The sequence below is a fragment of the Maylandia zebra genome, unplaced genomic scaffold (genome assembly GCF_041146795.1).
Source record: "Maylandia zebra isolate NMK-2024a unplaced genomic scaffold, Mzebra_GT3a scaffold14, whole genome shotgun sequence".
NCBI classification, from domain to species: domain Eukaryota; kingdom Metazoa; phylum Chordata; class Actinopteri; order Cichliformes; family Cichlidae; genus Maylandia; species Maylandia zebra.
Genome location: NW_027490044.1, coordinates 1 through 25,140, shown reverse-complemented (window position 1 = coordinate 25,140; position 25,140 = coordinate 1). Strand labels below are relative to the sequence as shown.

Genomic DNA, 25,140 nt, shown 5'->3' with positions numbered 1-25,140 from the left:
AAGCTGTAGTTTTACATCCAATGGATGATGATCTGATTAGTCGACTAATCGCAGAAATAATCGGTGACTAGTCGACTATCAAAATAATCGTTTGTGGCAGCCTTACTGCTGAGGATAAATTCATCCGAGTCACCAGTATCAGAAATCACAAGTTAACAGCACCTCAGATTAGAGCCCAGATAAATGCTACACATAATTCCAGTAGCAGACACATCTCTATATAAACTGTTCAGCAGAGGCTGTGCAAATCAGGCCTTTGTGGTCAAATAGCTGCTAAGAAACCACTACCAAGGAAAAGCAACAAGCAAAATAGATTTGTTTTAGCCAATAAACATTAGACCAGTGGAAATCTGTGCTTTGGTCTGATGAGTCCAAATTTGAGATCTTTGATTCCACTCGCCATGTCTTTGTGGGAAGCAGAAAAGGTGAATGGATGGTATCTACAGGTATGGTTTCTATGAACCATTGAGGAGGAGCTTCAGACACTGAAGCTGACTATAATGCACTTTTTCCAGCACAAAACGGACAGATTTCTTTCAGTGAACAAGAAAGAAAAACTAATGACTCATCTACAGTTTTTCAAACTACAAATAGCAACAGCATTTGGTATAAAGTTAAAATTTTGCAAAACCATGCACATGTTGTTTACAACTGCTTTTAGGAATATTTAATTAAACAGTGATAAAATGCTGGCATTTGTACTGCACCCATTTCATATTTTTATAGCCTAAGTGTAACATCTACATCTTACCAGCAGCCGTTTTACTGCTGAGCAGAACTATTTTCAACGGATTTATTCACAGGGTCAGAAGAGTAAGCCAGACGCAGCTAATGAAAAGAAAGAAACGCGGTAACTAGTGGTGTGCGAATCGATACCGAAATATCGATTCTTCCGATACCAGCAATTTATGTTCTAGAATCAATTCTCATATTATAATATATATATTTTAGTACTCTGGGGTAAATTTGTAGTTTTTCCATTAAAATGAACGCAGTGGAAAAAAAACTATATCATTCGGATCGTCTAATTTGGAAGGAACTACTTCCTCTTACGCTTTTCATAGTCATGTGCGGAATACGGCTGTATAAATGTGTGGCAGCCTCTGGCGTGCACACTCACAACAATGGCTGAGCGCAAACAGAGTCATGTGTGGACACGTTTTACCTCCACAAACAGCCAGTCAGTCAGTTTTTTTTTTATTTCTATATGATTATTCTGCATTATTAAGCAATAAAAACAAGTTGTCTGATGTCCTCTAATCATTATGAAGCAATATGGTTATGTTATTATTACAATTACATAATACAATTGTATATTGTATTATGAAATGCAATGAAACATTACGTTTTTGTACAGAGTATCGGTATCGGATCAGTATCACCGATACCACCCTGAATTTTACTTGGTATCGGATCGGAAAGGAAATCAGTGGTATCGCACATCACTAGCAGTAACACATGCTTGTGTGTGGTGGTAGTGTGAGGACAGGGTCGAACTGTGTAACTAACCATGCGCATTACTGATGTAGACTTGTTGCAGTCTACCCACTGTTGGCTTTAATTTGAAGAGTCCATTGTGATCCAGCACCATTACCGTAGTTCCAGGAAGAGATGCTCACAAAGCCAAAGGGCTGATTTTTTTTTATTTTTATCTTTAACCAATCGAAATGCTCAGTGAAGATCACAAGTAACTGAGGTACGGTAATGAAAATGCGCTACTATAGCCCAACTCATTTACTGAACTTTTGAACCAGTCCCTTACATTACTAACGCAAATATGTGATCATATGTCCGTCTGTTTTATACATACAAAGTCACAAAGCCACAACCGTGAAGACGGACATAGATGCCGATGCTCTCTCTGCCGAACGGAAAATCAACATCTACCAGCTGAGCCGTTTGAGAAACATCGTGATCACCGGGGCTCGCACTGAACCCCGTTTCCGTCTCTAGAGCTGGAAACTACCGTAGGCTGCCATGATTGGTATCAATAAAACGAAACGCAATCAGTAACACAGCCCTAACAATTAAAGATGTATTTTCTTACCTGTTGGTCGCATTCAGGACAAGATTTAGTAGCCATTTTGACCTTCTTTGTTTTATTTGCCGACATCGTCCCTTCTTCCAGCGACACGCAAACAGCTTTACGGTAACTTAAATATCTGTCAGTACATGAATGCCGCAGGTCTTTATCCAGCAAACGCGGACACAGACGTGCCACAAAACCACTTCGATATCTACCTAACTAGATGACGACTCCCCATTAACGAATAGGTACACGCTTCTGTATAGGCTTCTAATAACGTAAAACCTGCGAGCATGCGCACAGCTCGCCCTTCTGTTGTAGCGTTGCGTTCAAGTTCCTTGGGGAAAAGGATAGTTGGAACATAAGCCTGAAGTTAGGTTTGCGAATGGGAGCAGAATGGAAAAGCCATGCTGAAAGTCTGTGTCAGGGGCTATATTCATAGTCTGGTATGTGAACGAATAAAGCTACAGTTATATACGACAGTTTTTTCGACAGGAAAGAGGATGAACCGTGCCACACTTCCTCAGACACACTTCAGTAGAATTTAGTCCCCGGAACTGTCGGGAATTTGACTTTAAGACACAGACTGATAACATACAGTACACCAGCTTAGCTTCACGGGTACGAAAACTGCCTAGTAATAGTAATCAGAATCGAGTACTAACATGTTACAGTGTAGAGTATACATGACTACACTGTTTTTCAGGAAGTTAGTTGCTTTTCTTTCATTTTAACATGCACCACTGGGATTTTACTTTGGTGTGGTGCAAACCAGAGTAGCTGGCCAGGGAGTCACTGAGGTCATTTAGGAAAGTGTTTCTCTCCAGCCACTCTTCTAATTAAGTTACCTCAACTTTATGAAGCCCGGGGAGCTTGCTACTGACAGAGAAAAGTTGTAGCTTGTCATACACAAAAGTAAATAATAAAACGAAACCGAAAAGACCCCTTTTCAGTGTTATACATAAAATTACATATTATAACCCAGTGATGGTTAGGGAAGAGTATCATTTCTTTATAATGTGAAACACACTGATGAAATTGCACTTCTTTATATTAACATATGCCAAAAGGATTAGATGTTACTTAAGATGATATGAGTGCAAAAAGTGAAAGAGTAACAGTCTCCTAATAGAAGAGCATGTTGACAAAATGCTGCTGATGTTGGAATCAAAGGACAAAACGAAGACCCCCCTGTTTAAACACACAAGGACTTCTTTAATCTCTTTTAGCATACTGGTGTTAATCAAGTCTATTTGGCCTTGGGGAAAAAGGTGTAGTGACTCCCGACCAGCAAAGTCCAGGAACAACATCAGAGATCTCTGTCCAGAAGAGCACAGTCCTCCTCAAGTTCCCAAGGGCCAAGCTTGAAGGATAAAGAAAGCTCGCATGGTGAGGGGGGGTTAAATATAGATAGACTTATATGTCTATCTTAATGCAACTGTTACTGATATTATTCCATTTCAAACGTTGAATCAAAGTTTGAGCCACAACCAAATAATCCTTCAGCAACATACAACAGCACAGCAGAGTCTAATCACACTCAGGAAATACTGTGTGTAAAATAAGTAAAGTTCAAGAACTGTTAATGTCAATTTTATTTCAGAGACAATGATCATTTCTACTTAGTCTGTATTTTTATTTATCTGATTTACAAGTGCATTTAAACACATATTTAAAAGCAAAAAGGTAACAGTTCAATGCCGACTCCAACAAATCAACATTGATAAGCAAGAAAGAGAAATCAATAAATGTTGTGGAAAACGACACAAAGCTTCTGCACCATTGTACACTGACAAGTCGGCCAACATACAATCCTGAGGAACTGCTGCACCTCCTTAACATGTTCATCCAAAAGGACATGGTTGTTATCAAAAAATATCATGGGGAAGAACAAAAAACAGTGTGTAATTAGTGAGATCCATAGAGAGTGAACTAAACACTGGCCCTCTGATGCCAAGCACACTAAAGCATGCAAACACACCACAGTTTTGACCAGGTCAATCCAGTGGTGAGAAGTCCTGACTTCAAACGAGACACTATAAGGAGCCTAAAGAGAGAATGACGAGCACGATGTGGCAAAAAGAAGAACGCTGAAGTGTGACGGCCAAAGATCGCACGGTCATCTGGTCTTCAGTTTGGTTTGGCACAATCTGTTTAAAGTTGCCACAAAGCCAACCTAAAGAACAGCAGAGTTATTGATTATTCATGTTCAGGAAACCAGGCCGTATGCAAACCCACTGCAAGACAACTACAACTTTGAGATTTTCTGTAGTTTTTATACACTTGGCTATTACATTCGCTCTCAATATGGACAGATATCAACAACTGAAGGCATGATGACACAGTTAGCAAGTCCTCCATCAACATTAACATAGTGCAGGATACAGACAAACTGGTTAATTGTGGCCTTATAAAGGAATGGTAAATAAAAGACTTGCACACTAAAGTTACGTGCAGCATTGCTTTACACATGCAAGGATGGATAGCAAGGAGGAATGATGAAGAGACATCAACAACTAAATGAAGGACCGAAAGGAGGTCTTTCAGCTCTTAATGTTTATTTCTATTCCTGGCCTTTAACACAACTTCTTTATTCTTGTGATAGTGTGTGGTCGTCTACTCTTAATATAGTGGAACATCTAAAAGGGACTTTATATTTTCCAACCTACATTAGCTTTAAAGGACCAGGCCCTCGTAGGCAGGGCCCTCAGATTCAGGGGATTCCCTCTGCAGACGAAGATGCTCCAGTGTATTGTGGAAGTGTTTGTTGATCTGCTCCGTCTCTTCACTAGCTTCCAGGTTGGGAAGGTCTTCCCTGATCTTTTGGATCAGCTGGTTTAACACCTGGACTGTCACCTGGATGGGAGGAAGAGGAGGAACAGCACAAGGGTTCCTGTTTACATTCTAATATTATTGGGTGGACAACATTCACTCGTACCAAAGTATTCATGTGCACGCTCTGTGGGTCAGTTGGAATAGATAAGAGCAACTGTTCAAATCCAAACAACAATCTGAGTTTTACACAAAGGCGACTGTAAAAAAGTGACACATTTTCAATTTGATGGCTAAGCCTCACTCCAGCTCCGACATGGATGCCAGGGTTGGTCACGGAAACAATCCCACCAAACACTAATAAAAACAGGGGCCTGGTCCGAGGAGGGACTACACAGGGAGGAGGGCTCAAGGAGTCCTGACAACCAATCAACAGCCACAATATAAATGCCATTTTTTAAGTGTCCATCGATCCATCTTGTTCCGCTTATCTGGGGCCGGGTCGCGGGGGCAGCAGCCTAAGTAGAGAAGCCCAGACCTCCCTCTCCCCAGCCACCTCCGCCAGCTTATCCGGGGGAATACCAAGGCGTTCCCAGGCCAGCCAAGAGATATAATCTCTCCAGCGTGTCCTGGGGTCTGCCCCGGGGCCTCCTCCCGGTGGGACATGCCCGGAACACCTCACCCAGGAGGCATCCTTGTCAGATGCCCGAGTTACCTTAACTGGCTCTTTACATTTTTTTAAAAAACTTTTTTGTGACCACTGAAATTAAAGTTGGGGCTTGCTTCACATTTAAGTAAATAACTTTAAAAATAACTGCCCAGATTCAAGATGCTGTTAAGAATGTGGCAGAAGTTCATTTTCAAAATCATATACAAACCTGTGCGAACCAACCTGAGTCTAAAAAGCACATCTACACATCCTGGCTTCACAAGAAGCTCTTCCTCAGCAGACTAGCCAAAGCGCTTCAAGGTCACCTCACAAAGCACCTTTTTGAGTGTAGCACAAGGATTCAATACACTCATTAAGACAACAGGTCATTCTTCAGCACAGTGAAACATGACCATAAAGGGAAAGGGGAAAAAAACGAAGGAGAGAAGTGCTCGATCACCCACAGTGCCACAAATAAGGTGGCGCGACAGGTGATGTTAGGGCTGTGCGATATGACCAAAAGCTCATGTCCCGATATAAAAATTATATCGTCTGATAACGATATAAATAACAAACATTTAACATTTTCTGTAAATTCTGTGAATCTCGAGCAGCTCGACTTGCATGAAGTGTTTCCAGCTGCGCGTCGTGTAGCTGGAGTCGAGTGTTTTAACCGATGCATCAAACGATACATTTTTAGACTTAAGTTGTAACGGCGCCGTTTCTTTGTGAGTATTTATTACACGGCGTGCTGCGGGGGAAAGCCTGTTCTAACGTTTGAGTCTGAGCTTTATTTATTAGCACCTGACGGCTCTTTTCTGCTTCTCATCCGTAAATAGATCTCTCTTGGAAATGAGATTTTTAATCTCAATGAGATTTTTAATCTCAATGAGATTTTTTACCTGGATAAATAAAGGATTAATAAAAAATACTCTGCATACTCGTTCACGTTATTCAGTTTATTTTGAAGTCTCAACAGGATCTTGAGCTTTATTGTGAAAGGTTTATGTGGAACAAGCAGACACGCGATGGTTTTACCGTCGTTGTTGCTAACGACAACGCATAAATACAGGTGCTTTTCCGTCCGTAGTGTGGTTATATTAAATATAAGAGAAAGAGAGAACTTTAAGGAATTCATACAGCCACTACAGTGACATCAGAACCATGAAAAAATATTGCTGTAAACAGTTTATTTTGCGACACCCCGAAACAAACGATAGCGTAAAATGAAACGATGGACGTTTTTATATCGTTATATCGAACAGCCCTAGGTGATGTGACATCACACTCCATGACGGGGGTGTGTGGCCAGCATGAAAACAACTGTAGTCGGGATCTAATATTAAGTGACAATGCCACCTAGTGGCAACAGATAATCAGCAGTAGATGATAATCATCATCCCATGCAAATAACATTTCAGTTGGTGGATCCGTGCATGATATGCATTAGGGTGACTTGTAGTAAGTAGGTAATTTCCATCACCACCTAGTCGGCAAAGGTAGTATATTTAGTGCGTAAATAACAACACCAATCAACATCCCAGACCAGATAGCGGCTCACCCACACCACGCCCAAGCCGTAGTTCAACTTGACTATGGCATGCTTGGACATGCAACAGGGCGCACAAGCCCTCCGACTGCTGTTTGCAGCTTTGTAAGACAATAGAGAATTAGGTCTATAAGCTTCTGGATAATTACACTGTTTTAGTAATTTTGATTATTAAAATCTACGGTTGTTGTGCACAGAGCGAACATTATTAAACCGTATCATTGTCCAAACATTTATAGACCTAACCAATGTTCCCTCTAATGCTTCACGTGTCTGAGCGAACACACAAACTGAGCGTCCCTTGGACCACTGTGAGCAACAGCAGACGTGTGCACTGTGGTCACGCCAGCATCCAAGCTACATGTTTATTAAAGTAATCAAATTACAACATTTATGTTAGACTATCTTTAATTAACTGCTTTAACCCACTTACAACGAAAATGTTAAAAAATCTAGTCATTGACCTGTGCAGCATGTTAACACTATTGGAAGGAAAAATAACTTGAACTCTAATTTTGAAAACAACTTTTTTTTAATTAATTTTTTCTTATAAAGCTCTGACTTGTACTCTGAGTCTGTGGTCTGGGAGAGAGTCTGTAACTCTGTCTGCAAAATACAGTAAATAATGACCAATGTTGAGCAATTAATTATATCCAGTGGGGCAAAAAAGTATTTAGTCAGCCACCGATTGTGCAAGTTCCCCCACTTAAAATGATGACAGAGGTCAGTAATTTGCACCAGAGGTACACTTCAACTGTGAGAGACAGAATGTGAAAAAAAAATCCATGAATCCACATGGTAGGATTTGTAAAGAATTTATTCGTAAATCAGGGTGGAAAATAAGTATTTGGTCACCTCAAACAAGGAAAATCTCTGGCTCTCACAGACCTGTAGCGTCTTCTGTAAGAAGCTTTTCTGTCCCCCACTCGTTACCTGTATGAATGGCACCTGTTTGAACTCATCATCTGTATAAAAGACACCTGTCCACAGCCTCAAACAGTCAGACTCCAAACTCCGCCATGGCCAAGACCAAAGAGCTTTGGAAGGACACCAGGAAAAGTATTGTAGACCTGCACCAGACTGGGAAGAGTGAATCTACAATAGGCAAGCAGCTTGGTGTGAAAAAATCAACTGTGGGAGCAATCATCAGAAAATGGAAGACATACAAGACCACTGATAATCTCCCTCGATCTGGGGCTCCACGCAAGATCTCATCCCGTGGGGTCAAAATGATCATGAGAACGGTGAGCAAAGATCCCAGAACCACACGGGGGGACCTGGTGAATGACCTGCAGAGAGCTGGGACCAAAGTAACAAAGGTCACCATCAGTAACACACTACAACGGCAGGGAATCAAATCCCGCAGTGCCAGACGTGTTCCTGCTGAAGCCAGTGCATGTCCAGGCCCGTCTGAAGTTTGCCAGAGAGCACATGGATGATACAGCAGAGGATTGGGAGAATGTCATGTGGTCAGATGAAACCAAAGTAGAACTTTTTGGTATAAACTCAACTCGTCGTGTTTGGAGGAAGAAGAATACTGAGTTGCATCCCAAGAACACCATACCTACTGTGAAGCATGGGGGTGGAAACATCATGCTATGGGGCTGTTTTTCTGCCAAGGGGACAGGACGACTGATCCGTGTTAAGGACAGAATGAATGGGGCCATGTATCGTGAGATTTTGAGCCAAAACCTCCTTCCATCAGTGAGAACTTTGAAGATGAAACGAGGCTGGGTCTTCCAACATGACAATGATCCAAAACACACCGCCCGGGCAACAAAGGAGTGGCTCCGTAAGAAGCATTTGAAAGTCCTGGAGTGGCCTAGCCAGTCTCCAGACCTCAACCCCATAGAAAATCTGTGGCGGGAGTTGAAAGTCCGTGTTGCTCGGCGACAGCCCCAAAACATCACTGCTCTCGAGAAGATCTGCATGGAGGAATGGGCCAAAATACCAGCTACTGTGTGTGCAAACCTGGTAAAGACCTATAGTAAACGTTTGACCTCTGTTATTGCCAACAAAGGTTATGTCACAAAGTATTGAGTTGTATTTTTGTTATTGACCAAATACTTATTTTCCACCCTGATTTACCAATAAATTCTTTACAAATCCTACCATGTGGATTCATGGATTTTTTTTCACATTCTGTCTCTCACAGTTGACGTGTACCTCTGGTGCAAATTACTGACCTCTGTCATCATTTTAGGTGGGGGAACTTGCACAATCGGTGGCTGACTAAATACTGTTTTGCCCCACTGTAGTTACTTCTTCAAAAAAGTAACTGAGTTAAGTTTTTGCAGCAGTTTACCTAAAATGCAGCCAAGGCGGGTTTTAAATAAACATTTCAAACTATTTACAGAACAATCAGCTAGGGCTGGGCCATATTATACCGTTCACGGTAATACCGGTATAATGTTAGGCAACGATAGGAAAATGAAATATCGCGATAGAATGGGAGTAAAACGCGCATGCGCAGTGCCTTTGTTTTCATACGCACATGGCCGATTGTTGAGTGAAACAGATGAACCAGAATTGGTTTGTAAAAATGGTGCAACTTCAGTGATGTGGAACTGGTTTGGTGTTTGTCCGTCAGATACACGACAAAGCACATTTTTTTGCAGAACATGCAAGCGGCCGTCGTTATTGTCGTATTTGTCGGACTAAGATGCTCTTAAATCTGGGAGTAATCTGGGTCCTAAACTCCGTATGCTTCAGGTCAAACAACACTGCAGCATCACTGAGCGTTAAAAACTGTCTAAATTCTTTCATCTTTAATAAAACGATCAGCATTGCTGCTTTACCAGGTGTAACTATAAAGTTTAACTTCCAGGCATCCATGAAAACAAAAGTTATTACATTTAACGGAGTTAGAAGTTAGCAGGAAGCTAGCGGAAGTTAGCTCGCTAGTTTCGCTAGTTACCTAAGCATGATATAGCATGTTCTGACTGAGAGATTTCTGAAAAAAATCAAACGCACAGCTCTGCTATCACTTGCAACATAAATGAAGACAGGAAACTAAACAGCAGTGACGTTTGTAGGGTTACTGAAGTTGGGCTAGCTGGTATATAATGATGTGCTACGTGATCGCTAGTGACACAGCTATGTTAGCATAACATAAACAGTGAAGCTGGAGGACGAACACTAACACTTTTTTCCACTTATAAAAGTTAACGTGAAGGTTCTTCATGGTTAGAGACAAATGCAATCGCATGGCAGGATGCTGTAAACGGACCAAACTTCAGTCAGGAGAACAACTGAGATAATCCATCCACAATACGAGGTTAGTCATTAATATACTGCAACAACATGGGAATAGAGCAGCTGCCAGAGAATTCAACATTAATGAATCAATGGTACAGAAATGGAGGAAGCAAGAAGAATGAGTTTAATAAAGTTTGATTTATCTGACTGCTTTGTTTCGCTTAATGTGCCTTATAATCCTGTGCACCTTATGGTCCGAAAAATGCGTACTGCACACTGCAGTTTAATGTTGCAAAGCACCTCTTTTTAACTTCAGTGGATATTATACATGGTTATGCTCAGGATATGTCAGCCCATTTCTACTGGAAATGCCTTTTGGTTAAACTTTCAGCAAGGAATTTGCATTTGCACTGTTACATTTTTATGAAGCTTTAATGTACATAAAAACCAGCTTCTTGTTTAAGTGAAAATAAATGGAAGGTTGTCTTTTTGCGCTAGTAATGTTGTGGAGTTGTATTTTGTCTCGCATCAATTATATCGTCAGTTATATCGTTATCGCAAATTTTCAAATATATATCGTGATAAATATTTTTGGCCATATCGCCCTGCTCTACAATCAGCTGTTCTGCATCAAATCTGATGCCACACAAATTATCTGTGCCACTCCAAAAAATAATTTCTGTCCACTATGAGATGAAGGAGAACAACAGCCTGATACCTGCAGGCCTGACAACAGGAGATGTATCACTGCTGTAACACCTGTAACACTCAGCAGTCGCCTCATTGTTCTGACACACACAACAACACTATTGACTACACTACACACTAACTACACACTAACTACACAAGATTTACGCTAAACGTTGCAAATCTCTCACATCTCAAACACGCCGTCACTCCTAAAACTTCCTCCTTCCTAAACAACTAAATGTCATGTTGCCATATCATTTTTTTGATTGGTCCACATGGTACATTTTTCCACCAATAGGAAAGGGTGGAGTTTTTGCTCACAGGCTTTTGAGCGTTTTCCTTATAAAACGCTGTTTTTACCGTTTCTTCCTGCAGTAAATATAAACAACGACAGTATTCAGGAAGAAAAACAAACATTGCAGATATTTTATCATAACTCTGGTTTTACGTGGCCGATCAACACGATTTACAAACTGGTATAAAGTCCACACTTTGTCCGTCAGTTGTTCCGTCTGTCCTGCTCACATCTCCAATGGTTGTACACGTTGTCATTAACGTGGCTTCACTCCACATCAGCCGCTTTGCTAAAACACCGGCACATAAGGACGCTGTCATAGCCTGTCGACGTTGATTAGCTGCGTATATACGAATGTGAATCGCATCATTGGCTGGACTGTGGGATACGGTGGCATCGTTCTGATCCCATACAGGAGCAGCCAGTCACTCACTGACTAAACTGTTAAAGTTTTAATTTTAATTTCAATTCAGGTTAGATTTTTTTTTGTGTGCAACGCAGATGTTCTGTGCGCAGAGACGTGCCAGCAGTGCTTAGCGGGAACATTGGACCTAACTGTTAATCAACACTTTAACTTGAGTGGTTGGTTTGAGGCAAATGAAGAAATTATTCTCTCTGGCAAAATGACCAGTTACTGGTTAGCACAAACATTTTTTGTCTTACCGCATCGTTTTCCCTCTCATAGAAGCAGACGTATCTGTTGAGGATTTCAATGAAAAGCTGAACTTGCAGTGATGGATCCATGCACTGGTTGGCAATCTTCAAGGCTTTCTTTAGACACTCCATCACCCGCTTACCATCACGGATCTAAATGTGTAAAATGAGCAGGGAGCATTTAGAGATGTGCAAAAAGACTAAAGTGCACAATAGCATTAACAGCATTATATAGTGTGTTAAAGCGCACTGTGTCCGTAAAACTGAACTTGCTGATCCTTCCATCCATTTGATTCCATAACTAATCTTTTGGGGTTTAATACAGTGACTGTTTAGCCTTCTTCCTCCTCTAGAACAAAGTCCTACACCACACACTGATGATTCCATTTAAATGTCATTTTTTAGAACGTCACTCATCTGCATGCACATGATTTTACTACAACCATCTTCAACAACTTTATGTTAGTGTGTGGGGAAAAAAGCCTAATTCCAACACACCTCTTCACCATTTTTGTCAGTGCTGCGACCTGACCAGAAGAGATGGGCACAGATGCTGACAGCTCTGCACTGGTCAGGCTTCTTCAGCAGCTTGGACGCAGCCAGTGCACACTGAGTCCTCAGGGGCTCGTGGTTTTCCTCGCTGAAGCATCGCATTCGCTCAAAAGTGCCAATAATCAAGGTGATGGCTGCCAGCTGAGCTTTGGAGTCACTGATCTCATCCTCATAGAGAGAGAATGCCTAATATGGACAAAGTATGGAGAACCAAGAGAAGAGATGAAAAGGTTGAGGGGATGGAACAACACCACCCATTGACAGAAAGAGGACTGTAGCGGTCTAATGGTTTTAAAATACAACAAAATAAAGTTATGTTTTTGGTTATACACTCTAAAGTTTTAGAGCACCCCATTTTTCCAATTATTTATTGAAGTTCAAGTCGTTCAAGTTCAGTGAATAGCTTCAAATGGTACAAGGGTAAGTGGTGAACTGCCAGAGGTTAAAGAAAGGTAAAGTTAGCCAAAACTGAAACATTCTGCACATTTGAGAATTATCCAAAAGGCCTTTTCAGGGAACAGAACATGGGTTCAACATTTAAAACTATTCTGCAGCAATTTCAAAGAAAGTCAGGGAGTACAGTTTCCTTCACCATCAAAGGCACTCAGGACAGAACAGCATTCTGCAGGCCCATGCAATAGCCTCTGGTATATGACTAGCTGGTCAGGGGTTCATCCTACAGCAAGATAATGACCCAAAACATAAGTCACAGTCTCCAGACTTAAACCGCATCAAGCTGTTTGGGATGAACTGGACAGAAGAGTGAAAGCAAAGCAACTAGCAGTGCCTCATTTATGGGAACTTCTGCAACAGATATGGGAAGAACTTCTGAACAATATTTGATTTCTATTGTAGAAAGAGTGCCACGGGTGTTTTCAGACACCAAAGGTGGCTACTTTGGGTCAAAGGGTTAGAATACATGTTGGTCTCTAAATTGATTCAATGATTTCTTCTTTTCAGTCCAACCGCTTTCATTTCAGAGTGCAATGAGACATTGAACTGCAGAATTTTCAATAAAAAACTGGAAAAACTCAGGTATCCAAAACTCTGACCGGTAGTGTGCACACATGTATGTATATAAACTATTTAAAGGCATGACAGTATTATTAAACATTCTACCTGTGACATGAACTCATACGCTACAGTCTCGTGGTTTTCAAAGCCAATCTCCCCTGCAGCCAGCGCCCCCTGCAGGAAGAGTCGAAGAGGCAGCTCGGCGAGCTCAGCCTTAATGAGTGCACTGATTGTCTGGTGGGCAAAAGAAAAAATCTTCTGGCACTTCTTTTCCCATTTGTCATCCTAAGAGGAAAAGAAATTGGTATGATTTCATAACAGGACATAAAAGAAAATGCATTATGTGCTTTGTGATGAAAAATAACATTTGCTCACGGTGGAGGAGTTTTCCTTGTATCGAAAGGCTAGCTGGTAGGCAGCAAACACAAGGGGAGGCAATGTGTAACGAATCCTTTGGTTTCCACCAGCTCCAAAGTGTTTGCGTGCTGTATTAAGAATCTGAAGCAAACAAGAACAAAGTTAAGTGAAAACCACTGGTCTCAGCAAAAACACTCACAGAAGTACAAACTGCTGGAATTTTCCCAAGAACTAGATAAGGTGGGGACAAAGGAAACACTGCAGCATTATTCTCAGAATCTCTAGCAGCAACTTAAAGGAGACCACCTGCAGGACTCTTTCTAATACATAATGTGCACAATTAGGACTCTTCGGGTTCGTCTCAAATGCTTGAAAAGAAGACAACTGGACTTCTACAACTTCAGATACATTTCCACGAGGCTTCTTTAATTCTGAAAACAAAAGGTGGAGTGAAGAAGAATAAGAATCCTTTATTGTCATTATGTCTTCACACACATAACAACATTACATTCACATATACACACAATCAAGAATAGAAACAACAGGTAAGATATTATGTGGAGATCCAGGAAGATGACGTCCACACTGCCTGGACCTCCACCAACGCACAATGACCTCCACGGTGTTGCTGGTGTTCGGGTGTTGGATCTCCTCTCTACAGTGAGTCTCATCATTGTTCCAATATCAGACCCAAACAAAACTTAAATACTTCAACATAAAGCTAGTAAAACAAAAATAAATACAGCTTCACGACTGAACAGTTTTGAGCAAATACAGTGAATAACGTCGGGCTGAGCACACCGCTCTGTGGCAACCAGTGCATCCAGCTCCTCATTCTCACCACTGGAGTAAGGGCGACGTAGCCGCTGAGGCAAGTGCACCCGGTTAATTTAAACCTTGGATTGGTTCCTGAGGGTTATTGATCCACTATTAACTCATTCACTGCCATTGACGTCTATAGCCATCAATTGCAGTGAATGAGTCAATGGGTTTAACTCATTCACTGCCAATGGCTGGCAGTGAATGAGTTAATCATGCGAGTCATCACATGAGCCAAAAAACATTCCTAGGTCATCACTGGGTGTTAAGGGTGAAACCGGTGTAGGACACTGTCACCCCACCATCAGTGGAGCTATTGAGGTCACCTGAAGTGGCTGGAAGGATGTCAGACTGCACAGTAAGTGGCTGATACTTCGTGTCATAGGCTACGCCTCTATTCAATGAAGATGGTTCACAGTGGACACAGATGATCTCATTTTAGCAAACCACCTGTCTTCTTGGTCCAAAATGTGAACATTGGTATCCTGAGTGACCTTTAGATGTAGAGATACACGTGAGTGTGCAGCTGATTTCATTTAGGTCCAGTTGGGAGAACCACATATCTAAGATGGTTTTTTGTTTGTTTTTTTAAACACACGACTCTTCCTCTTCTTTCCTTTCTGCTTCAGAAGATACATTTCTGCCTGACGTTGCAGGATCCTGATGACTCCACGCTCGTCTTCCAGAGCAGGGCTCGCAAAATCGCTTGCCCCACGTCCCGGAGCTAGCAATATCTCCGGTCGGGTGAACAAAATCTATCTCAGCCCCGCCCATCGGTTATCATATAGCCCGACGGGCGGGGCGATTTTGCGAGCCCTGCAGAGGGTGTGGTAAGTCAAAGCGTAGGCTTCTGGGAGTCTGTGTCGGCTTCCGGTAAACTTCAATGTTGAGGCTTACAGCCTCCTTAACGAGCAAAGCACAGTCCAGGAATGGTAACCCTGATATCCTCCCTGGTAAATCAGTGAATGTCACCCGCATACCTGAACCTGTGGCTCAGTGCCGTCCCTCTCAGCCCCTTCCTCCATGATAAGCTTAGCTACAGTGGGGGACACAGAGGAGCCCATGGCACGTTGTTGGCCTTGCCTGTACAAATGTCCAGTTGCCTTGTTTTCAAGCACTCAAGACTACCACAACCTTGATGACTGAGAACGTAGAAAGACACAATGTTAATGCAAACACCTACAAGATACTGCTGATCAGGATCTTCAGAATGGAGCAGATGGATGAAACGACCCACAAGGCTCTGCTCCTCAGCAAAGTCCTCTGGGTCTGGATCTTCAGTTGGTTGGTCTGGCTGGTCCTGTATCAGTGTGGACACCAAGTTCAAGATGGCGTCCACCTAGAGGAACAAAGGGTACAACATTAAACCGATACTATTTACAAACTGTGTAACCAGGTTAGATGTCTGCACAAAAACCTTAAAGAATACTTTAACATGAAACTACTAAAACAAAAATGAAAAAACAGCTACTTTTATACAGATTTCTCACTAATCTAAGCAAATATGACAAGTTGCATCACAAAGTACAGATGATACTTCAGCCATACATAACCAGCGTGCATTCAGCAAGAGACTGTGGCTGTGGTCAAACAGCCTACATAAGTTTTCTGTTAACATCACTTTTTCATCTGTCGGTGAGGGCTTCTCTACGGCGACTGTAGTTTGGGGTGTTTGTTAACTTTTACAAGCCTATTTGCAAGGTTGTTGGGAAACTATAAATGTGTCTGCAAAAAGTTGGTTCTGTTCATCTGGACGCAGCGTTTTCAGTGGGAGAAACATTTCATCATCATCAGGTGACGTCTTCAGTCTCAGCTGACTGCAGGTTTCACCCTTATAAACAGGACATTTGCATAATGACTGAAACCAGCGAATGAAGGAACAATGGGCTGAGAGGTCAGTTCATCATAATTATGCAAATTCTCATGACCACTGATCAATGGCCATGAGTCCCACTCACAGAGAGTTGGGGAATGGCTGCAATCACAGCATTGTAAGATGGTGACAGATGTACCCTTAGGCCCCTCCTCCATTCAGAGATGGTCTTTCCCTTTTCACGTAAATGGCCTCCTTGACTCCGCCCTCAAACCAGCGTTCCTCCCTGTCCAGGATGTTACATCCTCATCATTGAAAGAGCGTCCACTGGCCTGTAGGTGTAAATAGACTGCAGGTGACTCTTCTGTGTTGTAGCCAGAGGTTGTTTGGTTTCCCCGACGTATAAATCCTGGCACTCCTCCTGCACTGAACAGCGTACACTATGTTACTCTGTTTGTGTCGGGGGACCCGATCCTTGGGGTGCACCAGTTTTTGGTGCAGCGTGTTTTGACCCGGTGTGTTCTGTCACCATCTTACATGCTGTGATTGCAGCCATTCTCCAACTCTCTGTGAATGGGACTCATGGCCATCGATCCGTGGTCATGATAATTTGCATAATTAAGATTAAGGAACTGACCTCCCAGCCCATTGTTCCTTCAGTGGGCTGGTTTCAGTCATTATGCAAATGTCCTGTTTATAAGATTGAAACCTGCAGTCAGCTGAGACTGAAGACGTCACCTGATGATGACGAAACGTTTCTCCCACTGAAAACGCTGCGTCCAGATGAACAGAACCAACTTTGGGAGATTTACGTTCCTGGATGATTGAGATGCATCAAGACGATATTTAAATGTGTAAAAAAATAATTACAAAAACTGTATCTATGAAAACCACACATCCTTTCTTATGTAAAATGTTGCTAGGGGGGTGTTTTGTCTGATGCTCTGTCGGTTTAAATACAAATCTACAGCTGTTAGATTAATAACCTGCTCTTGTGCCACAATGGTGGTGTTGTAGTCCAATGTGTTGCTCAGCACATAGCAACTCATGTTCTTGCGGGACTCATAGTCGAAGTATTCAAAGAGTGGTGGGAAGTGTTTGAGCTGCAGGACCATCAGCACATTGTTGTAGGTATCCACCGGGATCTTCAACAGCCTGGTAAGTTCCTTTGACACCGCACTGCTGGTTGCTATGCTAGAGGAGGGAGAAGAAAGGAGACTGAAAATGTTTTTCCCTGCACGATTAAAAGAAGCCGACTCAGGTTTACAGTTCCAAGGGACAAAAAAACCCTCATACCTTCAGGGGGGATCAGTATGGGCTCAAAGATCAAGTTTGTGGAAATTATTAAAGTTGAGAAACTGAGTGAGGACACACATAAAAGTAAGCATATGCTTAGAGATGTTTCTGCTGACATGCTGTGTTTGTTCTTCTCCAAACATCTTTGCTCTCATCTGTCTAAAGGACTTTGTTCAGTTGCAACTTTGCAAAATGAAGTCACACTGTCAAACTCTTTTTAGAGAGAAGACATTTTGTTTGGAAAATGGCAACATTTCCAAATCAGGCATACTTGTAACCTCTGTTTTGCACGTTGACCTTTAACATGCTTACTGAGGCCTCCAGAGCTCTTGGGTCGATTGTGTGGGACAACACGCTCTTGGACGGGGCTGTCTTGGATGTTTTCCATTTGTGAATAATCTTTCTCACTGCACAGAGTTCAGATTGATTGGAAATGGTCTTCTAGCCTGACCCAGATTAAAGGGCTGCTTCCCTCAGATCACTGCTGATGTTGTTCCTGCTTTGCAACACCAGTGTTGCAGTTGTTTCTCAAGAAAGCAATGTATTACTCATTACTTGTTATTCTTCAAAGTAATCCAGTACTTTGCCTAATTACAGTAACTGTTACATTGCTTTTGACTCTAGGCTGCAGTCCCACATCAACACAAATCTATACTAATGAGGACACATTTGATCTTTCTCCTAGATTTCAGCTATTTAACACAAAGCAAAGTTGAAAACCGACCAAAGGGCCAAACAAATTGGTGATTCTACATTAGAAACACGAACAGGTAGAAATGCAGCACGACTGCTACCTGCTGAAGGGTCTGCTGGTCTGCGGTCGGCACAACAAAAAAATCACGTCGACTTCTTTGCAAGCTTAGTGTTAGCATGCCACATATGTAATGTGATTATTGTAACATGGTACTTCAGTGTGTACACAGCTGACTCACTACTGACACACCTACAAACAACCAGAGGGGTCACATTTAACTGATGATCAGTCAGCCAAGCACCATTTTTAATTCAGTTTTATTTAAAAATGACAAATCACAACAAAAGTTGCCTCAGGGTAAAAATCTTAAAAGAATACAGTGCATGTGATAATCAGGACCTGGCGGCTACTTAATGCCCATGGAAGCAGGAAGCCTGGACTGTACCGCTTCACTGACTTACCATCTTGTTAAATAAATAATGACACTGTATAATATGTCATGTGCTTTTGTGCATCTGACGATGTATTTGCCAAATGTTAAGATGATTATTATGTCCTGAGATGTAAAATCTTTCATCTGCACAACTCATGAAAGCAACCAAGTTTCTAGTTTCCTCAATAATACTAATAACACATCTCAATATGCAAATTTATGTCATAAGAATGAATGCATTCTGCAGCTTTTATTAAACACAGCTCTATGATTTCATGACATCACACGGCTCACTCAGGAGTTCATCAGGGGGCCAGAGACTTACTGTTCCAGGTTGAGCTTGTTGAAGATCTCCACAGTACTCTCCAGGACTTTGTCTACATAATCTACACGTTCAGGGTAGCATTTCATGGCCAAATTGATGAGAGAGACCTGAAGCGATACAATATCCTCTGATGGCATGTCCTGGCGAGACTGAAAGAGTAGACAACAGAAGGGAGCAGTAGTCCCATTGTTAGTTACACTTACTCTAGTACTCTACCTAGTTTGAGAGGCTCCGCCTTTGACTCTGTTGTCCTGTAACAAATAAATTATGATTGCTAGTTTGCTAAGATCCTAATATGATATACCATCTCTGTTAGACTTTAAATGTGGCTCCATAATAATATTACGTGCTTTTAATGTGCTCACACTCGTATGGTTAAGGATAGCTCTCTCCCAAAAACCTTTTGCATTCAATAAAGTAACTCTGTCATCTACTTTGGTCAAACTAGGGCAAATACAATGTTTTGTCTATATTGTGATACACTCTAGATATATCATGACAGGTCTTGCGCCCCAGCTCCCCCGGTACCGCGGGTGAGTTGCAGCTTAAGCCTCTGTGAAGTCAGGTTTTTATGTCAATATCAGCATGTGTGGTATCCACTGAACCTCCAAATCTCAGGTAAAAGCTCATATAAACCATTTCTACGACCAGCAAACACAGCGAAAACAACAAACAATGAAAACATCTGTTACATAATTTTGTAAAATGTGCCTAAACAAACATGGAAGCCACGAACTCACTTGACTTCACACAACCAAGCCAATGGCACATTGTCTGAAAGCAGAGATCTTCCTACACTGCAAGTGTCGAACACCACAAATATACTGCATGTTAAACAGTAACATGCAATCAGACTCACGTGTGCTGTTTTCCCCGTTTCTCTGGCTGTTGCAGTTCGTATCACAGCCGCTGGTTTATTTAAGCTTTTCTTTGGTGTGTGGGGAGATGTTCACACGCGCAGTTTAAAACATTCGTAATTTTGCAGGGGATGACTTTTCAGCTGGCGGAATACATTTGTGGTACTGCTACCTTTTGTAGCAACAGTTTTATGTCATATTTTGTAAATTACCGCATTTTGTTCGACATCCACCTTGGAAATCCAAATGACAGCAAGTCTGCAACTCCCACTATCGCCATATTTCCCCCTATCTGATAGTATATAAACACTCTCGCTCAGCGCAATGTGCCAAAAATGTGCCGGTAAATGATGCATTCTGTGCGTGTGGGAGAAAACCAAAAACTTGCAGTGAATTACGTGCAGACAGCTTAATATTTCCTCGGCAACCTATACTCGATGGTTATGATAAAGGCATTTTAATCATCATACGTGGAAAAACCCGCGACACATCAAGTATATATTGCCTACCCCTATGTCAAACCTTGTTGAATTTAAGGAAACGTACCTGAATTACAGTGGCCACCTGCTGAGAGAAGATGTCAAACAGTTTGATTTCAGCAGGGATCCCTGGGCCATCTTCTCGATGAGCAAACAGAGCAAGTCTGAAACACAAATCAGAAGCTGGCTTAAAAACATCTCCATAAACAGTAAGTCCTTGAGCTCAGCTGTGCATCAGGGTTTTAAAAGGTTTGTACTGTTCACTGCTGAACAAGCATTATTATGAGCAAATCATCATTAGTTTAAACAGGAAGAACAAAATGCTGGAAACCTCATGTTGCAGTTAAAGGTTTAAGCTTGGGGACCAGAGTAAAAAACATGCTTATGGAGCAGCACAGTGGTGAAGGTTAGCACTGGCTAGAAGCTTCTGGTTAGCTCCCTGTGCCAATTTCCTCCGACAACCTAACAAGACATAAGTGTTGGGTTGAATGAGAACTCTAAATTGACTATGATTAAGATACAAATATTTAAATACAAACTAATGTTTTTAAAATGTATAGAATAAAGTAATATATGGCTAACTGTAACTGGTACTGTCAGTCAACCAGTCTCAAAAAGCACTAAATTGCAGTTTGCTCACTGGGTAGCTCTGCTACACTCCAGCAAATAAAACCATACCTGTCAATGAGGGCGATGATGATGTTCTTGACATTTACATGTTGATGTAGCTCAGCACAGGAACGCAGGAAAGGATTCAGTGTTTGAAGGTGGAACTCGTCTGGGAAAACCTTCGGAGACGAGATTATGTTAGCTGAGGCCTGAATGACTGTGACTGCACGTCATATATTTGAAACAACCAGGATGATTGAAATAAAGGCCATTTGAATTTTTCAAATAATGTTGGCTTATTGGGGAACACGGCGGGTGGAACAAATCTGCTTACATGTGACCAATCCCCCATTTGTTTTCCTTTAACATGGTACAGTGTTTGTTTGTTTTTACTAACAGTGCATGATTTCTGGTCATCCCTACTATTCCCTAAAGCCAGTGTTATAAACTAAGGTACAAACAGCAAGTAAAGTCTGGTCTACTGGATTAGTTGTAAATGAGACTCGAGAATTTTCACATAAGGTACCTGAATGATGCATTCCATAAGATATTCCTGAGCCAGTGAATCCCTGCAGTTCACAACCTGCTCCAGGACTCCAGGAAGAACAATCTGTGGAGAGAAAAAGGCACAAGAAAAATGGTTTGACTGAACAAATTATCATAAATACAACAACAGTATGTATGTAAGTATGTACGGTATAAATACATGTCAAATGCAGCAAACACGACGCTGAAACATTACAATTCAATGTCAAAAGAATCATCAATGCTCAAGGATACGACATTGTGCTGTACTTGTTTCTGGAGTATCATTACTTCCAAAGTGCTATCCTGCTTTGTGAAAACTCAAAGTGAGGAGTGGGGTTACATCCAAAAGCATCCTGGAATGGATAAAAGGATAATACGGGATGACCACTTTGACACTACGGTCGTGGCTCAAGAGTTGGGAGGTCGCCTTGTAATCGGAAGGTTGCCGGTTCGAGCCCCGGCTTGGACAGTCTCGGTCGTTGTGTCCTTGGGCAAGACACTTCACCCGTTGCCTACTGGTGGTGGTCAGAGGGCCCGGTGGCGCCAGTGTCCGGCAGCCTCGCCTCTGTCAGTGCGCCCCAGGGTGACTGTGGCTACAACGTAGCTGCCATCACCAGTGTGTGAATGGGTGGATGACTGGATATGTAAAGCGCTTTGGGGTCCTTAGGGACTAGTAAAGCGCTATATAAATACAGGCCATTTACCATTTACCATTTACGCACAGACGTCCAGCATAGTTTAATCAGATGTGCATAATAACACTGAATCTTCGTATTGCTTTTGGGCCACACATGTGTTAGCCTCCTCTACCACCCCCCACAGTGGTGATGCTATCGCTCACAGGAGGCCGATAGGACGATCACTCACTGGAGCACATAACTCCGCCCTAATGTGTGTGTCAAACCATTACCACACAATAAAGCCATAACAGTGGCCATAGTTGATTTTGGTGAAAATAAAGCAATGTGTAGTCATATATTATATTACATCTCTGGGACTTCCAGTAAATGCAGAAAAGACACAGGAAGTCAGGTAATGTCAACATAACGTTACTTGAGTTGATAACAACCCTATCACTATAACATAAGTAAACACAGATAATCAAACATCACTCGCACATTTCTGAAAGTCGTGATCAGTGTTGAACACACCAGAGAACCAGCAGCTCTCCTCTTTCTAAGATGACAGCAACAAATCAATTTCTGTGCTGAGACCAGTCCCCACTGCACAGATCAGCAAAAACACACCTGTTTGTATTTCTCCACATTGACACCCTCCAGTTGGCTGAGCCGAACTAGATTGGTGCCCACCAGAATCCTCAGTTCTTGTCGCTCCTTTTCTCTCTTCTCTCGGTCTCGGCTGTGACCCTGATGCTGCATTCGAACCCACAACTTGTTCATCTCCGCAAAGTTTAGAAGGACAAAGTCGATGGAGTCATTGATGTCACCGGTCATCTCCTCTGTTCCCCTGTGGAGTAAAAGCTGCAGTTTAACAAGAGGGATGCAGAAGATTGCAGGACTAGAGTTGTCCTTCCCCTCTGGTGATTTCTAAATTCCCAGTATCAACTATTAAAACACCAATATAACACCATGAACAGTGACGCGTTTTTTAATCCAAACAGTGGACTTAATAATTTATTATATGAAAAATCCTGCTTAATATCCCTGAATAGAAAAGTCCAGTTCACAGATCACATCTACATTACATCACCTAAATGTTAATAAATTCTATTTAGTCTCTTTCATCTTTGTACTCATACCCAAATATTAAGAAAAGATCACGTGTGTTCTTTGGGGATTTGTGTTGGCATGTGGGGCTGCAGCCTTAGTCCCACACGCCTCGTAATGATTGGTCATTACTAGAGATGGCACGATACCACTTTATGTCCAACACCGATATCATAAATTTGGATATCTGCCGATACCGATATGAATCCGATAGTTTTTTAATCAATAAAACTGATTTTTAAATATCTTGCTGCATTTTGTATAAGTTCATACTCAAGTTTAAAACAACAACTACACTAAACCATCAGGTCGACCCTCCTGGGTGATAAGTTAGCAGCGATGCAGGTGGATGCTTCTCTGGTGTCCTGGATTGTTGATTACCTGACAGGAAGACCACAATACAGTGGGGCAAAAAAGTATTTAGTCAGCCACCGATTGTGCAAGTTCCCCCACTTAAGATGATAACAGAGGTCAGTAATTTGCACCAGAGGTACACTTCAACTGTGAGAGACAGAATGTGAAAAAAAAAATCCATGAATCCACATGGTAGGATTTGTAAAGAATTTATTTGTAAATCAGGGTGGAAAATAAGTATTTGGTCACCTCAAACAAGGAAAATCTCTGGCTCTCACAGACCTGTAACGTCTTCTGTAAGAAGCTTTTCTGTCCCCCACTTGTTACCTGTATGAATGGCACCTGTTTGAACTCATCATCTGTATAAAAGACACCTGTCCACAGCCTCAAACAGTCAGACTCCAAACACCGCCATGGCCAAGACCAAAGAGCTTTCGAAGGACACCAGGAAAAGTATTGTAGACCTGCACCAGACTGGGAAGAGTGAATCTACAATAGGCAAGCAGCTTGGTGTGAAAAAATCAACTGTGGGAGCGATCATCAGAAAATGGAAGACATACAAGACCACTGATAATCTCCCTCGATCTGGGGCTCCACGCAAGATCTCATCCCGTGGGGTCAAAATGATCATGAGAACGGTGAGCAAAGATCCCAGAACCACACGGGGGGACCTGGTGAATGACCTGCAGAGAGCTGGGACCAAAGTAACAAAGGTCACCATCAGTAACACACTACAACGGCAGGGAATCAAATCCCGCAGTGCCAGACGTGTTCCGCTGCTGAAGCCAGTGCATGTCCAGGCCCGTCTGAAGTTTGCCAGAGAGCACATGGATGATACAGCAGAGGATTGGGAGAATGTCATGTGGTCAGATGAAACCAAAGTAGAACTTTTTGGTATAAACTCAACTCGTCGTGTTTGGAGGAGGAAGAATACTGAGTTGCATCCCAAGAACACCATACCTACTGTGAAGCATGGGGGTGGAAACATCATGCTATGGGGCTGTTTTTCTGCCAAGGGGACAGGACGACTGATCCGTGTTAAGGACAGAATGAATGGGGCCATGTATCGTGAGATTTTGAGCCAAAACCTCCTTCCATCAGTGAGAACTTTGAAGATGAAACGAGGCTGGGTCTTCCAACATGACAATGATCCAAAACACACCGCCCGGGCAACAAAGGAGTGGCTCCGTAAGAAGCATTTGAAAGTCCTGGAGTGGCCTAGCCAGTCTCCAGACCTCAACCCCATAGAAAATCTGTGGCGGGAGTTGAAAGTCCGTGTTGCTCGGCGACAGCCCCAAAACATCACTGCTCTCGAGAAGATCTGCATGGAGGAATGGGCCAAAATACCAGCTACTGTGTGTGCAAACCTGGTAAAGACCTATAGTAAACGTTTGACCTCTGTTATTGCCAACAAAGGTTATGTTACAAAGTATTGAGTTGTATTTTTGTT

At 42.1% G+C, this 25,140-nt stretch overlaps 1 protein-coding gene across 1 annotated transcript; it reads right to left on the bottom strand.

The window, feature by feature from the left end:
* Positions 1 to 3,603: 3,603 nt before the first annotated feature.
* On the bottom strand, positions 3,604 to 23,076 carry LOC101475855 (VPS35 retromer complex component; the record flags this gene model as incomplete). The annotated part of the gene is given in 13 exon segments (XM_076881525.1): positions 3,604 to 4,202; positions 4,696 to 4,882; positions 11,843 to 11,986; positions 12,332 to 12,571; positions 13,505 to 13,684; positions 13,775 to 13,897; positions 15,759 to 15,914; positions 17,375 to 17,582; positions 19,137 to 19,285; positions 20,540 to 20,636; positions 21,151 to 21,260; positions 21,608 to 21,691; positions 22,857 to 23,076. Coding segments are annotated over 12 exon segments (1,891 nt in total), but the record flags the coding sequence as incomplete, so codon positions are not given.
* Between the last annotated feature and the right edge of the window lie 2,064 nt (positions 23,077 to 25,140).